The 18,366-nt window shown below is 40.7% G+C and overlaps 1 protein-coding gene across 4 annotated transcripts in view; it reads left to right on the top strand.

Moving 5' to 3' along the window:
* Positions 1-18,366, top strand: part of ARMH3 (armadillo like helical domain containing 3) — a 181,315-nt gene that overhangs the window by 37,466 nt on the left and 125,483 nt on the right. For all 4 annotated transcript variants that reach the window (XM_038578587.1, XM_038578586.1, XM_038578588.1 and 1 more), the window contains 6 exons: positions 2,451-2,544; positions 6,201-6,302; positions 10,286-10,344; positions 11,921-11,986; positions 12,839-12,908; positions 14,169-14,229. In XM_038578587.1, coding sequence (XP_038434515.1) covers positions 2,451-2,544; positions 6,201-6,302; positions 10,286-10,344; positions 11,921-11,986; positions 12,839-12,908; positions 14,169-14,229 — 452 coding nt within the window. The remainder of the gene's footprint in view (positions 1-2,450; positions 2,545-6,200; positions 6,303-10,285; positions 10,345-11,920; positions 11,987-12,838; positions 12,909-14,168; positions 14,230-18,366) is intronic.

Raw genomic sequence — 18,366 nt, 5'->3', positions numbered from 1 at the left:
TACAGATCCACTCCATTGTAAAGCCTATCTGGCTGTGCTTTGTACAGGGCACCTTGCTTTGTACTGGTAAGTGGTAGTGACAGAGGTATATCAGTTGTCTTTGCGTCAGGCTGTCCTCAAATATGTATATTTCCATCTGGAGTTGGAGTGGGTCTGATAACGTGCAAAAAGTTAATGGCTTTGACTAGTTTACTAAATCTTTTGACCAGTTTCCTGATTCTCTTAGCCCAGATGAGTAGAGATTACTTCATTTTGAGTAGAGGCCATCCCTTGGTATTATCTGCCTATATGGATTTTTGTATTAGGCTTTCTGCTTTCAAAACCATTGTAGAATTACAACTAGAGATAAAATAGGCCAAATCAGGGGATCCCTGGGTGGCGCAGCGGTTTGGCGCCTGCCTTTGGCCCAGGGCGCGATCCTGGAGCCCCGGGATCGAATCCCACGTCGGACTCCCAGTGCATGGAGCCTGCTTCTCCCTCTGCCTATGTCTCTGCCTCTCTCTCTTTCTGTGTGACTATCATAAATAAATAAAAATTAAAAAAAAAATTGGCCAAATCACTTGTCTTATTATTTCACAGAAATAATTTCTGTGAAATTATAATTTCCACAGAAGAAAAGTAAAAAGTATCTTGTCTAGCATAAAGCTAGCTGTTAACAACGACAAAAAATGGTTTACAAATATTGAAAGCAGAAAGTCTGGAATACTGAGTGCTGGGTCACTTGCCCAGCTTAGGATAAACTCCAGAGTTGGTAGAGAATGGGACTAACACAGGCGGAGAACTCAAGTGCTGTCCATGAAAGCCGTCTTTAAAAATTGATAAAGTGTTTTCATTTTAAAGTCAGAGTTTTAAAATATGTATGTAGGTTTCTTTTAAAAGAACACTTATGCTTTTTTTTTCTCAAAGGGCAGATGTGTATGGAATCACTGAGGGGTTTTTTTTGTTTTGTTTTTTTAAAGATTTTATTTATTTATTCATGAGAGACACAGAAAGAGGCAGAGACATAGGCAGAGGGAGGAGCGGGCTCCATGTAGGGAGCCCGATGTGGGACTCGATCTTGGAACTCGAGGATCACACCCTTAGCCGAAGGCAGATGCTCAACTGCTGAGCCACCAGGCATTCCAGAATCACTGAGTTTTAACCAAAAATGAGGTCATTCTTTTTTTTTTTTTTAAGATTTTATTTATTTATTCATGAGAGACACAGAGAGAGAGGTAGAGACACAGGCAGAGGGAGAAGCAAGCTTCACGCAGGGAGCCAGACATGGGACTCGATCCCAGGTTCCCAGGATCACACCCTGGGCTGAAGACAGCGCTAAACTGCTGGGCCACCAGGGCTGCACCCAAAATGAGGTCATTCTTTTTTTTTTTTTTTTTTAAATGAGGTCATTCTTAAAAAGAAGTATGCTGGTTTAGGGTCTGCCTACGAAGACACTTATTTATCAAAACTGAGAACATGAGAGATTTTATCTACTATTCTCATTATACTTGTCTGCTCTCTGGATTCTGTAACTGATTTTAAAGGAAGGGTGAGGGAGGGATCCCTGGGTGGCGCAGCGGTTTAGCGCCTGCCTTTGGCCCAGGGCGCGATCCTGGAGACCCGGGATCGAATCCCACGTCGGGCTCCCGGTGCATGGAGCCTGCTTCTCCCTCTGCCTGTGTCTCTGCCTCTCTCTCTCTCTCTCTCTGTGTGACTATCATAAATAAATAAAAATTTACAAAAAAAAAAAATTAAAAAAAAAGGAAGGGTGAGGGAGGTAAAGAGTGAAAACGTTATTGGGGAAAACAAGGGAATAGCCACCACTCTGCTTAATTTTTTTTTTTTTTTAAGATTTTATTTGAGAGATCAAGAGCAAATATGAGTGGGGGGGGGGCAGAAGGAGAGGGAGAAGCATACTCCCCACTAAGCAAGGGAGCCCAATGTGGGGCTCAATCCCAGGACCCTGAGATTGTGACCCGAGCTGAAGGCAGACGCTTAATCAATGGAGCTACCCCAGTTTACCCCAGTTTTTTATTTGCGTGATTCTTCAGAAAAACTTATGTAATGGAAACTTAGTTTAGAAAACTTAGTTTAGTTCACAGAGCTTCTTATTAGAGTTTAGTAAACATCCACAGTAATCAGGTTCTCAAGGGAACTCAACATAGAAGTGGTCCCTCCTCGGACAGGCGCGATCCTAGAGACCCGGGATCGAATCCCACGTCAGGCTCCCGGTGCATGGAGCCTGCTTCTCTCTCTGCCTATGTCTCTGCCTCTCTCTCTCTCTCTCTCTCTCTCTCTCTCTCTGTGACTATCATAAATAAATAAAAATTAAAAAAAAAAAAAGAAGTGGTCCCTCCTCAGTGGACATTCCATCTAATTATGATAAGGCCAGGAATCCCAGAAAGGATATTATGGAAAGGATACTCAGAACTGGGTTATGTCTTTTCTTGCCTGCTTCTGTTTTCTTTCAGAGTCATCCAGAGATGGGCTTGGTGACAACCCCTGTCAGTCCTGCTCCAACAACCCCAGCCACACCACTTGGGACCACACCGCCCTCTTCTGATGGTAAGCCCCCCACCTCATGTTTTCTTGATTAATATGATCTTGAATCTTTCAGGGTGTGCATAGCTGTGTTGAACAAAGAATACAGTTGTTAATTCTTTCAGCTAAGAAATTATCTGAGGTGCTGTCCTTCAGGACTTCTAAAACTCCAAAGGAAGCTTTGGGAAAAAAAGTCAAGTGTTTTACTCTGTGTAAGAAGCTACATAACTCTAACTTGTCCTCAGGGAATGGAGTGCTAGATCTGAAAGGGACCGCTGAGGTCAGTAATGCCTATCCTGCCAAACTCTTGGGGTGTGAGTCTCTGATGAGATATTTTATGAATATATCTCTGAAATAAATGTAAGGTAGTAAAATTATTTTATGTTATCCTATTGGCCAATGAGGAAATTGAGGCCAGAGAAATAAGTGGTTCACTTCATGTTAGTGAGTTGAGACTAAAGATCCAGGACACGAGTCAGGGCAAGGACCATGTCTGTTTTCTTCACTATTACCTGTCCAGCATAGTGCCTGGCATGGTTACTACTTAATAAATATTTGTTGAGCTCATGGATGAGAAAGTGAACCTGGGATTTTACTCACTGTTACATATCTATCAGCACTTCCAGTGGGAAAACAGTGAACTTTGAGTGTATTATAATTGAGAATTTGGTGGGTATTTAAGACTTCTCCTCCTAAAACACACCCACCCAGACAGAATTTCTACTTTATTAATTTTATGGCTGGAATTTAAGAAAAAGGTAACAGGAAAGAAATTATGAATTTTCCCCAATGATATTTGTGTCATCTGAGTGTGTTTGATAGAGTATATTAACCTAAAAATAATCTTTGTTAATACTTGAGGTTTTGCCTAAAATGTTGACTGAATTTTGGGTAAAGAAATATAGGAGGGACGCCTGGGTGGCTCAGCGGTTGAGCGCCTGCCTTTGGTTGAGTGCCTGTCTTCGGATCGAGTCCCGCATCGGGCTCCCTGTGTGGAACCTGCTTCTCCTTCTGCCTGTGTCTCTGCCTCTCTCTGTATGTCTCTCATGAATAAATAAATAAAATCTTAAAAAAAAAGAAAGAAATAGAGGAAATCTAACTTTGATCCTTTCTCTGTGACTCTCTACTGTCTGTGAAATGACCTTCTTTGATTGGCTTATTCTCCTTGAAATTTTAGTAGCACTGTGGCAGTAGTGTTTTAAGGTAGTAAAAGTGATGTTGGTACAAAAATGTGTCAGGCAGGTGCCATTGATATTCAAGTCTATGGTAGCAAATTGGATCTGTTTAGAACTAAAAACCAAATTCCAAAAAAACTAAATGAGGAGCAAGTAGTAAGGGTTACCTACTTGTCTCTGCTTTTTCAGGTCACTGAAAAATCCAGTAGAAATACTGTTATTTCTCTTTAAGGATAAAGCCTGTCTAGTTACCATGGATATCAAAAAACATATATATATATATGTGTGTGTGTGTGTGTGTATGTGTGTGTGTGTGTGTGTGTATATATATACACACACACACACATATATATATATCTGTATATCTGAGTTTCATGTGATGTTGGGGTTTGGATGCTTCAGAGAACTGCCTTTCAAACTGCTCATTGTGAACACTTCCACCCACACACTAGATTATGCAATGGCAGGATTTGTGCTTACTTACCTACAACCAGTGAGCTTTTATTTTTTTCTAGTGGGAAGATGGAGTCAGCCCACTTTCAAATGACTATTTCCCTTGACAGAGGCTGCTGGGAAGAATTGTGAAGCCAAAGATCAAGGAATAACTCTTTCTTAGGAAGGAGAATTTAATTTGTGATGGATTTTATTCTATTTTGTCTATTTTGTTCTTTTTCTTCTCTCCTGGTTCATTTCCTTTCTATAGGGATTCTAAACATTATAACCTTGTTTTCAGGTTTTGGTTTTTAATTATGTATAGTGGTACTCAATGGCCCAGTTATGTTTAAAGGTATGTCACTGAAGCCATTATTTTTAAAAGCCAGCAGTTTAGATTTAACATTTGTTCTCAGCTCAGACTTGACATTTGACAACTCAGCCTTGGCATGAGAGGACTTTCTGGTAAACTAAAAATACATATACTTCTATATTTCTACATATTATATAAGACAGTTTTCCAGTTATTGGTGTGTGTGAGTGGGAAAAAAGTTCCACTTACCAGTTAGATGCCTCTAACAAAGGAATGATTATGGGCTGTGACCTTCAAAATAGGCTGGAGTTTGAAATGATAGTTTCAGATAATTAACCCATAGCATGAATTAAGACCTTTTAGTATGACAACATAAAAATATATTGGTCTTTTATTAGTTTTTGGGGGCTGACCTGTGGGAAAACAGTCAAGGATTGGGCATGCTAATGTCTCCTCATAAGGCTTTTTTTTTTTTTTTTTTTTTTTAGATTTTATTTATTTATTCATGAGAGAGAGAGAGAGAGGCAGAGACACAGGCAGAGGGAGAAGCAGGCTCCATGCAGGGAGCCTGATGTGGGACTCCAGGATCACACCCTGGGCTGAAGGCTGACACTAAACTGCTGAGCCACCCAGGGATCTCCATCATAAGGCTTTTTGTCATTCTTGTTGTGTGTTATGAAACCATTATATATAAATGTTTCCCCTTGTTAATAAATATTCTCCACATACATTGTAACAATTCCAGAGGGATCTGTTATGGTTCTGTATACATATTATGAATAATATCCCAAACTCAACTGAGTCTTCTACAGGTAAAAACATAGCAGAAAGCTGTAGATTCTCTAGCTTGTCTGAGCCAACATTAGCCTCCTTTTGCTTCTATATCTTAGTGTAAAAACCGTTAACAAGATACAAGTCTAATTTAAAGTCTTAGGAAGCTTGAAAAATCTACATTAAGACTGTTCTGGGGGCTTCTGGCTGGCTCTGTCAGTGGAGCATGTGATTCTTGATCTCAGGGTTGTGAGTTCAAGCCCCGTGTTGGGTGTAGAGGAGCCCTGGTTTGGCCTTTCATTGTTCATTAGGACTTAGAGAGGCTTAGAGAGTGGGGACAAGACGTAGTTTCTATTGGAAACAGCAAGCAGCTGGGTATATAAAACTCAGTTCCTAGGCTTTCCCAGTCAGTAATGTCCACCAGTTTTCAGTCTGGTAATCTTTTTTAGGTTCCCTTCTGGGGGAAAGGGATTAAGGAGTAGAATTTGAATATAGTTCTGCCTTATTTTTATTTCTATTTCATCTTGGTTATTTCCAGCCCAAAGTCTATCTCTCAAAACTGAGCAAGATTTCTCCTTATTAGGAATGAATTGTCACTTATTTTAAGCAGGAGACTCATCAAAGCAAGGCTCATTTATATTCAATACAGATCTTTCCCTTAGGTACAAATCAGAGTGCCTATAAGAAGGGCCTTGAACACTCTTGGTTTCCTTGAGGCTAGAAGTGGAATCAATAGACCCTTCTTAGGAGGTTAGGAAAAAAGCACTATTCCTGGAGACTGGCTCTTCTTGTCCTTAATCTTGGGAGTAGGAAGGACTCTAGAGGTCTAGGAACAGTAGCTGAAGGTTTTATGGTAAGTGCTTGGTCCTCCCTCTTTTGTAGAAAGTTTATTTAGTGATAACCTGGCCTACTAGCAAATTGGCTATGTAGTAGAAATGTTAGCTGGAATGTGTTATAAGGCTAAGTGCATTTCATCTGTTCTATTCCAGTTATAAGTTCTGTGGAACTCCCACTGGATGCAGATGTACAGACCAGCAATCTCCTGATAACTTTCTTGAAGTATAGCTCAATTGTCATGCAGGACACCAAAGGTAAGGCATGCTACTTTCCGGGCTCAGGAAGTAGGAGGTGTGGCAGGCAGCTACTTAGCTAGAATCAAGAAGTGGCATTAAATACTTTGAAGTTTTGACAGGATGAACCTTCGGGGCCTACATACAGGGTGATGGTCCTGATTACTGGAAAACAGTGATGTCTCACTGCCAGATGGCAATTAGGTGGTGTTGAGAAAACCTGGAGTTGGAGGGGGAGTACTTCAAAAATAGAACAGGAAAAAAAATTGGTCTCTACAAAAACTAGCAAGTCATTTTAGCAGATTTTGGTAAGTAGATGCAAAGTCTTTTGTGTGGGAAGTGGGGGGATTAGCACTCTTCAGGGAATTCCCTTTTGAGGACAAGAACTGGAAGCATCAGCTTGTGGTGAGAATTTGTGGACTGGTGTACCAAGTACAGTAGGAAGAGGTGAGATTGAGAGGGATAGTGTTCCTTAACACTTAAAACAGAAGTGTCAGTACCCATCCAGAGATGCAGAGTGGAAGCTGGAGAGGACTGCTTGTTGGAAAAGTTTTAGTTTATTGTCTCCGGTTTTCTGCTCTTCATTGGGTTATGATCTTCCTGTGATCTTTTAATTGGTGATAGGAAAAGAGAATATTTGTACTATGTGTGAGAAGAGATTGAGAGGAAACCCAGCAGATTCTATCCAGTATATATATCTCGGTCCATTGGGAGCTACAGAGATGATGAACCTCTGAGACTTGGCAAGTGAGATCTGACAGGAGAGGATAGTAAAACTCTTGTGTATCTGTGTTTTCTGAGGCCATTGCTTTTCCTTTATGGAGGAGGATAACCTCTTTCTTTCTCTAGAAATGTCACAGCAACCACAGAAGAGAGATTGCATACATGTGACCTGCAAGTGAACTTGTAGCTTTGCTTGATAGAACACAGTGAATGGAGGCCCTTGGAATTTACCTTTAGCTTTAATGATTATATAAAGCTCTAAAATGGAAGGCAAAATTGAGGGCAGATTAATTATAGTATGAGCAGTCTCAGGCTGTCTCTCTAAGCTCAGGCTGAGTTAGTCCTTTGCCAACAGGGGGCCTAAATATGACAAGGGGCAAGATTAGGTAAGATGAAGAATTAATTTCAATAATGGCTCCTGTGCGTCTGAGGGAGTGGGAAGGGAAGAAAAAAAATGGCTACTGAATAGCTACCTTGGCCCAGCTCTCTTGCGCTGACCTTCTGCATATCCTAACAGGATCTCGTTTTGATTTTAGGAGCAATAGAAGCAACTTTTTCTTGGCTCTGCTCTGTCCCCATACCCCAGATATTATTAGCTTTTTCTTCTTTGTTACGTATTTATCATTTGATACCTATAAAAAGATACTTGTAATATATATAAATATTAAATTATAAAACTTACAGTAAATATAATAAATAACATGAGTTATAAAGTATAATAAGATGAACATGTGAACCTACCACTCAGCTGAAAAAATATTAATGCCATTGAAACTACCTGTGTGTCCCCTACCCAGTTGTTCCTCTTTTCTTCAATCTGCAGAATTTTGTTTGTCATTTCTTTGATTTAGCTCTGCTTTTGAAGCCTTTTTTTTTTTTTTTTTTTTTTCCTGAGGTTCTGCTGGCTTGGATGTTGTTACCTTGGAGGAGTATCTCCTCAGCTTTAAAATAGACATTAGAGGGATCCCTGGGTGGCGCAGCGGTTTGGCGCCTGCCTTTGGCCCAGGGCGCGATCCTGGAGACCCGGGATCGAATCCCACATCAGGTTCCTGGTGCATGGAGCCTGCTTCTCCCTCTGCCTGTGTCTCTGCCTCTCTCTCTCTCTCTGTGACTATCATAAATAAATAAAAATTAAAAAAAAATTTAAAATAGACATTAGAGGGGCAGCCCGGTGGCTCAGCAGTTTTAGTGCCGCCTTTGGCCCAGATCCTGGAGACCTGGGATCGAGTCCCACGTCAGGCTCCCTGCAGGAGCCTGCCTGCGTCTCTGCCTCTCTCTGTGTGTCTCTCATGAATAAATAAATAAAATCTTAAAAAAAAATAAAAATAAAAATAAAATAGGCATTAGATGGGGGAGCTGGATGGTTCAGTTGGTTAAGCACCTTTGGCTCAGGTCATAATCCTGGGGTCCTGGGATTGAGCCCTGCATGGGGCTCCCTGATCAGCGGGGAGTCTGCTACTCCCTCTCCCTCTGCCTGCTACTTCCTCTGCTTGTGTACTGTCTCTCTCTCTCTCTCTCTCTCTCTCTCTCTCACTCTTTCTCAAATAAACAGATAAAATCTTTAAAAAAATAGACCCTACGCAAAAGTATTTTTAAAAATATACGTATACCTATACATACATTTTAAAGTTGATTCACCAAAATCTTAATTTTATTGTCCTTTTTTTATACTTCTCTTTTTTTCTGTCTTTTTTAAAAAGATTTTATTTATTTGAGAGAGAGTGAGCACAAACAGGGGAGTGGCAAAGGGGGAGAGAGAGAAGCAGACCCCCCCCCCCCCCCCCCCCCCGAGGAGGGAGTCCCTGGGAATTTCTGGGATCATGACCTGAGCTGAAGGCTGATGCTTAACCAACTGAGGCACCCAGGCACTCCTGTGCTTTTCTGAATTAAAAAAAGTTAATAATGAAATATGCCTCATTTTTGTATTCAGAAACACTTTTTTTTTTTTTTTTTTTGAAGTGGAGAGATAGCTGCGGGCTTTTTTTTTTTTATTATTATTTTTTATTATTTTTATTTTTTACAGGAGTTGTTTATCAGCTTTTGGGGAAAGGGAGGATAGTGCCAGAGAAACTCTGTGGCCAGAGGTAGGTAGAAGAGTCTTACGAATCTAGTTTTGGGGCATTTCTCTTCTGGCTGCCTAGAGCACTGATACAACCTCTGGGAAATGTCAGGGAAGTATTATATTATTACTCTGTTTGCACTGTCTGTGAGGAGAGGTGAATGTATTTCTGGACTATAACCCCCTTTATGCCTTCTAATTGTTGGGTTTTAGTTGATTTTATCTTTGAGGAAGTGGCAGGTTAATGTCAGGGTGAGTTCTATTAGCTCCTTTCATAGCACTGTAACCTGTTAATAGATCTTCTCTCAGAATGGACTTCAATTTGGGTCCTGTCAAAGCTAATTTGAAGCATCGTAACCATTTGTCCATTTTGGATATGCTGGTATGACCTTCTTCTTGCCTCCATTTCACCCCTCACCCACAAAGATCCTGGAAAGTAAATAAGCTTTGATAGTTCTGGTAATTGGCAGTGATGGAGTAGCTCTTTCTTGGTCATTTGTGTGAGCTGAGAGCCCCGCTACTGAGGCTACCTTCTTTTTTGATAACTAGAATGTGAGTTCTGGGAGACCAGGGACCTTGGTTCAGTTCAGTGCTATATCTGTAATGCCTAGCACAGTGCCTGCCACATGGTAGGTACTAAGTAAATACTTGTAGAGTGAAAAACTTTGGCAGGAAGAAAAGAAATAAGATGAAGAGTTCACAGCCTTCCTGGTCATAAGTAGTGTGTATAGTACAAGGGAAGACAGAGACTGGACCTTGGTTTTCAGTTAATTTGTTTCAGATTCCACTGCTAGTTTGCTGTGAATAGGTATAAAACCAATCTAGATTTTGTGGGACGTTGCTATAGATGGTTGTGCTTACAGCTGATGGATGGGAAGGGGTGAGGAAGGGACTATTTGGAAGCAAAGGGTTGGTACAGAAGCATGGCTCTGATTTGGGCCATGATAGTAGGAACCAGTATAATAATTAGATTTTCAGGAAGATGATTAGCTATCCTTCAGATTGCCAGAATATTTTAGAAAAAAATCTTCTAAGGAATTCTTTTGCCTAGTAGAAAAGCAAGAATTACTCTAGTAGAACCTTGATTTTCATTCAGGACTTTTGTTGTGAGGGGGAAAGTAGAAATGTTCTTTTTGATGATACACATCTTTATTCTCTATAGAAACATCCAACATGGTTTGGATGATACAGAGAGAAGGGTTTGTTTATTTTTCCTTTACAGATGAGCACCGGCTTCACAGTGGCAAACTCTGTCTGATTATACTTACATGTATTGCAGAGGTAGGTGTCAATAGTCTTCTGATATTAGTTAGTCTCTTACAGAGTGCTATCTTTTTTTCTGTCCTTCATCTCCTGTTCCTAACTTTTAGGTTCCTAAAGCTTGGGAAAGAAAATCTTTCCTCTTTGTATTGTCTGTCTCCTCCCACTAGAATGTAAGCCTGATAGCAAGTATTTTGTTCCTTCACCAGTATATTCTTAGTGTCTAGCACACAGTAGAGGCTCAATGAGTCTGGATGACTGGATGAATTAATAACAAATCATGTTATGATAACTGCAGTGATTTCAAACTGGAAGATCAGAGCTCTTCAGAGTTTTAAATAAGAGATTTAAGCCTCTGTAGGAAAAATAATCTTGCCCTTTTGAAGCTGCTCATGTTGGATCTTTTGCATTTAGCAAAATGAGAAAAGGAGTTCGAGTTTCCTGTGGGGCGTAGTGGGTAGAAAAGTGGAAAGAGGGGAATTGGAAATGGAGTAAAGTTGGGCTTATTGCACTTTGGTGATGGAAAAGAGCCCAAAGGTAAGAATAAGATGTGCTTTATAAGGAGGCTCTTTTGGTTGGATGAATTAGGCCTGAGCTCACCTGGTGGCAACACAGGTGTAAAAAAGAAAAACAAAACAAAACAAAACAAAAACCACAGGGCCCTAAGGGTATTACCTAGGCCCATACCTGAGATTATGGACAGAACTTGAGGCAGTTTAGAGCTAAATTTTTGCTTTAGCTTCCCCCTTTACTATCCCTTACTTTGATCTTTTGTCTTAAAAATAGTAAAGGTGGTCCACATAGAGTAAAGATCTTGCTCAGCCTTTCCCTTTTTATGTTGTGAAAAGATGACCTATTTTTCACCAGGTTATGGGTAGCTGATTATAGAAGAGCTACTTATTAGCAATGGGCCTGCTGTAATTGCTTTTCAAAAACTCTAAGAAAATCTTTAAAGAAGTTGTTTTTCACAAATTGTAACAATTCCTAGTAATTGGAGTCTGTAGGCATGTCAGATCTTCAGAAAAGGTGTTGGGAAAGGGCTGCAGGATGTATATTACCGATCCATGGGTGAGAGGTTTTTGATTTTCCATCAGTCTTCAGCAAAGCCAGAGATAGACAGGGACTTGCCTACTGCCATGCTTCCTGTGTAGCTGTTTTTTCCTGCTGTGCCAATCCCATTCCCGGCAGAGTGCAGACCTTTCTTCTTAATCATGGAGTCTGCACATGTATCCTGCAGCCCTGATGAAACCTTCAAGCTGTCCCAGAGTAGGCTCCTTGGGCAGATGGGAAGGAAGAGAAAATAGGAAAACAGAGTCTTCTCAGCATTTGCCTCAAGTCCTTATGCCTTAATTTTTTATTGTTTGTAATTTGCTGAGAGATTTTTGACCAGTTAGAGACACACTAGGAAATTATACCCAATTAAAATCTCATGGCTTAAGTAGGGTTTGACATTAAGACTCTAGGCTCATCCTATTTGGTCTCCAACTGGTCCTTGAAAGTAGTTCTTAAAATGCAAGGATTTTTAGCAAGTATGATAGATGATAAACTGTTTCCTAAGTATGGCTCTCATTTCTTTTTCTCTATATCTTATTTTAAGGATCAGTATGCCAATGCATTTTTGCATGATGACAATATGAATTTTCGAGTAAACTTACACAGAATGGTAGGTGTGACTTTTGTTTCTTGATTTTTCTTAGAGGAAATTTTTGGTATGTTGGCAGGATTGGGGAGGATGAAATTGATCCTATTTAGAACAAATGTGGGTGGAATGTTGTACTAAAGGGCTTTTGCTTAACTGCTGTTCAGCAGGCCCATGCCTGTTGTTGGGATTTTTTCCGTGTCACAGAGCTCTACTCAAGACAGGATGGAAAGATCCACAACCATATTCCCATGGCAGTAATATTAGAATGTATCAGTAACGTAGATTTCAACTAGGAGATGGGCCTAAACCTTTTGTTTTCAAAATGTAGTATGACCTTTGATTAGTTAAGACCAGATGCTGTTTTATTTATCTGAGAAGCGGGGGAAATAGAATATGAAGATACCAGGGAATTACTTAAAACTTGGAGATATATTTAAAAATACCATGTTGAGATTTATATTTGAACTCACTTTTTTTTTTGCAACTGCTACTGTTGCTGCCTCTACACAGTTACCTTCTTCTTTTCTTTTTATTATTTTTTCAAAGAAAAATACCAGTATACTTCTTTTGTTGTTAGTAATGTCACTTGTATAGATAAAATCAAAGTAAAAGCGACAGCTTTCCCATTGTAGTATGCCCCAGTGCCCTTTGGAGCTGTTGTCTTGCTGTGAATTGTGTTTTTGTCACAGGCCTGCATTGATAACTGAGAAGCATTTAACAAGTCCTCCCTGCCCCACCCTACCCCCATCACTAGAAAAAGAAAGAAAAGGTAGCATCTCTGTAGTAGTGATTTTATTTGCATGAAAAATGTGATGATGAGCCTTTGGATGCCAGTTCAGATGTCTACTAACTTCATTTCTTTTTTGTGTGAAGCCTATGAGACACAGGAAGAAGGCAGCAGACAAGAACCTTCCCTGCCGTCCCTTGGTGTGTGCAGTACTGGGTGAGTCTCATCAAAATTGGCATTTTTCTGAGCCAGTGACAGATTTTCATGATTAGGAGGAGGGATAGATCCTGGTTGATTTGCTTCTCCCTCAGAGAAGGTACTAGTATGTTTCTTCTCTGGTCTAAGAAACCATGTTTATTATTCAGTTTGGTAAAGCAGCTCCAACGAATAGAATGTTCAATTAAAGAGCTCTCTTGGGACACCTGGGTGGCTCAGCAGTTGAGCATCTGCCTTTGGCTCTCAGGGTGTGATCTCAAAGTCCCAGGATCAAGTCCCGCATGGGGCTGTCTGCATGGAGCCTGCTTCTCCTCCCTCTTCCTGTGTCTCTGCCTCTCTCTTTGTGTATCTCATGAATAAATAAATAAAATCTTAAAAAAAAAAAAAGAATTCTCTTGTTTAAAGATAAAGATCTTTCCAGGGACATAAATGGCTAAGTCCAAGCCTGATACATGATTTAAATTTATAAAATATCTTATTCCTGATCAAAATTCCAAATTCTTCATTCCCTTCTTGGTCCAAATTGATGTGTCAGCTTGCCAGGAGGCTTAAAGTTCACGGTTCGGACATACAAAATTTCCTCTGAATAAATTAAGCTGAGATGAGGCTGACAGTAGGGGGTTTTGTCTTAGGTGATTTTGTCTGCCCAGAATTCTTCATTTCCCTCAGGGGAATGATTTGAACTCTTAATCCCATTTCACTTGGATAGTCAGCCCTAGTTCCTAAATCTACTTGATTTTAGAAACAGCAATTAAGACTATATAATAAGCCTCTATTGAGCCAGAGTCCCATAGACCAGTTCAGTCAATATCTGTCAAACAGCATGATCATGAGATGAGATAGAGTGACATAACTTCAGAGTGGAGTCTTTGGTTACATGGATGTGATACATAATTTCTTCTTTGCTTGCCTCATCACTCAGTTCTCAGAATATGATTTCCCTCTGGCATTTTGCATTAGTGTCATGGTACAAATTATCTGTGTAATGAAATCTGTGTATCTAAATTTATTGGTAGGTCAAGGTATACTTCTGGAAGCAGGAGAGTGAGCTAATTTTCTTGTTATTTTACAAGTGGCAGGTGTTGAAAAGTGTTGCAACAAGTACCTTACATAAAATAAATTTCAGTCCATGTGAATAAAGATGTGATTAGTGGTTGCCATTCAGCATGAGTGCAAGGTATACTGAGGTTTCTTTCCAACTCAAAGGCGAGGAATGCATTTCATTCTGATTGACTTCATTGTTCTCCTTTTCCCATTCAGACCTGATGGTAGAGTTTATTGTAACACACATGATGAAGGAGTTTCCTATGGATCTGTATGTGTAAGTACCATGGTTCACTTAATGTGTACAAATCTATTTTATAGAATTGAGTGATAGGAATTTATAGTCACAAGATTCTGTATATACTTCAGGAAAAACTCATTTGTGTTTGGAGAAGTATCAGGGAGCATTTTATGGCCTGGGTTTATACATCTTTGCAGAAGAGGGAAAAAGTAAAATAGATTCTGCACATATCTTTTTTTTTTTTTTTTAAGATTTATTTATTTATTTATGATAGACAGAGAGAGAGAGAGAGGCAGAGACACAGGCGGAGGGAGAAGCAGGCTCCATGCAGGGAGCCTGACATGGGACTCGATCCCGGGACTCCAGGATCGCGCCCTGGGCCAAAGGCAGGCGCCAAACCACTGAGCCACCCAGGGATCCCCTGCACATATCTTTATTATCACTTTAGGCACATTACATCAAGAACAGGGCTGATGCACTGAAGTAGTGATTATGGGTGACTGCTGTAATCCAAAGATGTGGAATACCAGCAAGCTACTTAGTCATCCCTGGGCTTTGGTATCAAAGTAGTCAGCAGTATTTAGAAGATAGGGAAAGGCCTGAGAAATAGAGCTTCTTGTCTGTTGTTAGCCTATATTGCCTAGCAGCCTAGTCAGAATTATTCTAGGTAAGCAAATTATATGTATAGTGGCCTGGCTGGGAGATTCCTGCCTCCTGAGGAGATCAGATTATCGAAATTCTTCACAGCCATCATAACTAGAGGCAACTGAAAATCATCGTATTTCAATAAAGTTTAAGCCTTAAGGCTTTTTCTCTCCTTTGCTGTTTCTGCATTCTTATCTTTAATGCCCAAGAAGAGCTGTGCTCCATTAGTGTGATCCCAAATATATATATTACCTTTTTACCTCAGAAAGCATCTGAATTGAGTATGATAACAGAATTGCTACTTCCCCTTTTTTCAGCAAGAGAGCAATTTGGTAAACACCAGTGTCCATGTGCCTCATTCCAGTGGTAGGTCTGAGATCTGGGGAGGTATAAAAGATTTTACTCTGAATAGAGTAGACCTCCAGCTTTTTAGACTGCTTGCAGGTCATGTCATATAGTCTTGGTTTCCTAGATCTGAAATAATAATACAAACTTTACTTTTAGGTAAGTAGGTTGCAGTTTGCATTTTTCTTTTCTTTTTAAAAGATTTTATTTATTTATTTGAGAGAGAGCATGAGTTGGGGAGGTGGGGCAGAGGGAGGGGGACAAGCAGACTCTCCAATGAGCAGGGAACCCAATGGGGGCTTGATCCCAGGACCCTGGGATTGTGACTTTAGCCAAAGGCAGATGCTTAACCAACTGAGCTGCCCAGGCACTCTGCAAGTTTGCATTTTTCTGTTTGCAGCTTTTTTTTTTTTTTCCTGGTGTTTAGAAGTAAGCCTGATTCCTTATTTTATTTATTTATTTTTAAAGATTTTATTTATTTGAGAGAGCGAGAGAGAGAGCTTGAGTGGGGGCTAGGGAGAGGTAGGCTCCCTGCTGAGTGGAGAGCCCCATGTGGGGAGAGGTAGGCTCCCTGCTGAGTAGAGAGCCCCATGTGGGGCTTGATCCCAGAACCCTGGGACCATGACTTAAGCTGAAGGCAGCTGCTTAACCAACTGAGCCACCCAGCCCCTTCCTCCCCCCCCCCCACTTCTTTATTTTAATTCAAATACCATGAAAGCTGCTTTTTTTATAACACCAATTAGATAAGTTTTCAGCTTGTTTTAGGCATATCTCTGAACCTCAGCACTTTAGGGATCAGATTTGTTTTACTACAGACTTTATTTGTAGCTTGGTTATCTTATGTTCTAGTTTTAGGACATGCTATTTACCTTATAGTATATTATTATAGTCTCAGTTTTCTCATTTTCCAGGTATGGAAACTTAGACTCTAGAGATTGAGTTGCTTTGTCTAGGGTTATTCTGTTACTAAGCACCATTGTCTGGACCTGAACTCAGCTTTTCTTATTGTAAATCCGAGGCTGGAGATGCCTGGATGGCTCAGCGGTTGGGTGTCTGCCTTCGGCTCAGGACATGATCCTGGAGTTCCAGGATTGAGTCCCATGTCAGGCTCCTGCATGGAGCCTGCTTCTTCTCCCTCTGCCTATGTCTCAGCCTCTCTGTGTGTCTCTCATGAATAAATAAAATCTTAAAAAAAAAAAAAACAATAAAAATAAGTAAATCCAAGCCTGTTGCCATCCTTTCTCCAGTGTATTAGTTTTCTATTGCTGTGTACAAATGACCCCAAACTGAGTAGTTTATTTATTTTTTTTTTAAAGATTTATTTATTTATTTATTTATTTATTTATTTATTTATTTATTTATTTATGATAGACATAGAGAGAGAGAGAGAGGCAGAGACACAGGAGGAGGGAGAAGCAGGCTCCATGCCGGGAGCCCGACGTGGGACTCGATCCCGGGACTCCAGGATCACACCCTGGGCCAAAGGCAGGCGCTAAACCACTGAGCCACCCAGGGATCCCCAAACTGAGTAGTTTAAAACACGTTGTTATCTGACAGTATCTGTGGTTGAGAAATCCAGAAGCAGCTTAGCTGGGTAGTTTTGGCATAGGGTTTCTCACAAGGATTCAGTCAGAGTGTTAGCTGCGGGGTGCCTGGGGGGCTCAGTTGAGCATCCGACTCTTGGTTTCTGCTTAGGTCATGATCTCATGCGTTGTGAGATTGAGCCCTGAGTTGGGCTTTGCACTTAGTGCAGAGTCTGCTTGGGATTCTTTCCCTCTTCCACTCCCTTTCCCTTTGCCCCTCTTCTCATGTGCTTGTGCACAGATGCACTCTCCCTCTCTCAAATAAATAAATAAATCTTAAAAACAAAACAAAAAACAAAACCCAACAGTGTTAGCTGGGCCTATAGGCATCTGAGGCTCTACTCCAGGCTGGAGAATTTTCTTCCAAGTTTACTTACATGTTGTTGGCAAACCTTAGTTCCTTGCCATGTGGGCCTCTTCATAGGGCTGCCCACTGCAGCAGCTAACCTGCTCCAACACAAGTAATCCAAGAGAGAAAGAAGGAAGTGAGAGACCAAGATGGAAGCCATAATGTCTTTTATAATATCTCAAATGACATACCATTTCTCTTGGTCCCATAGACCAACCCTGATACAATGTAGGAAGGGACTACATAAGGATGTAAATGCCAGGAGGTGGGGACCACTGGGGGCCGTCTTGCAGGCTGGCTATCATAGTGGCACACTGAATAAGTTGCATCACCACGATTCAGACTCAAGTCTCTCTGACCACAGTAGTTAAGTACTCTTTTTTTTTTTTTTTTTTTTTTTTTTTAGTAAGTACTCTTAACTACTACTGTGATAAGTGACAAAAGAAGGATTTGAACAGTGTGACTAATACTGACTGGGGCATCAGAGGAGATAACAGAGAAGGTTGCATTTGACCTGAGTCATGAAGAAACCGTGGGAGTTTTCTGTATAGAAGAGTGGAGGAGGGACATGCCAAGCAGGGGACCAGCATGTTCAAAGGCTTGGAGGCTTGAAAGTGTGGCATGTTCGGAAAGTAGAAAGTAATTTGGTATGATTAGAGTGTACGGTGCATGGAAGAAGCATAGGAGAGTAGATTAAGTGGTGGATGCTAAACAGTTGAAGGTGGGATGACATGATAAGATGGTGTGAAGTTCAGCATGTCGAGTTACAGGTATGTGGCTGACTACTCAGACCCTCACATGACAGCCAATGAACCTGATTGACATAAATATTTTAACTACCCCCCCCCCCGCCCAATTACTACCGTTTTTGGTATTGCCTTGCTTTCTCAGTTGCTTTTTCCACCTGCTCCTCAATTGAATGTCCTGAGGTTAGGGAAGATGGAAAAGATAATGAAGCATCAAGCTGACAGAGGCTGAACAGAGGTCCCAACCTCAGGCTGAATACACTTTCAAATTCCTTACTACCAGTGGGAATATATCCAGATCTCCCCACCCCCTCCTCCAACCCTCTTCCCAGATTTTGGCTTTTGGAGCATCAAGTCCTTTTTAGGTGAATTGCTCTACTCCCAGCTGGGCATCAGGCCAGGTTGTTTCTCTCACTTCTCATTATGTACTGCTTTACAGCAGCATACCGCAGAATGAGAAATTGAAAGCAAAATGAATTTCTGCCATTTCAGATAAGTTTATAAT

This window comes from Canis lupus, chromosome 28 (genome assembly GCF_011100685.1).
Source record: "Canis lupus familiaris isolate Mischka breed German Shepherd chromosome 28, alternate assembly UU_Cfam_GSD_1.0, whole genome shotgun sequence".
Taxonomy (NCBI): Eukaryota; Metazoa; Chordata; class Mammalia; order Carnivora; family Canidae; genus Canis; species Canis lupus.
Note: the sequence above shows the minus strand (reverse complement) of the source record. Positions and strands in the feature narration are given on the sequence as shown.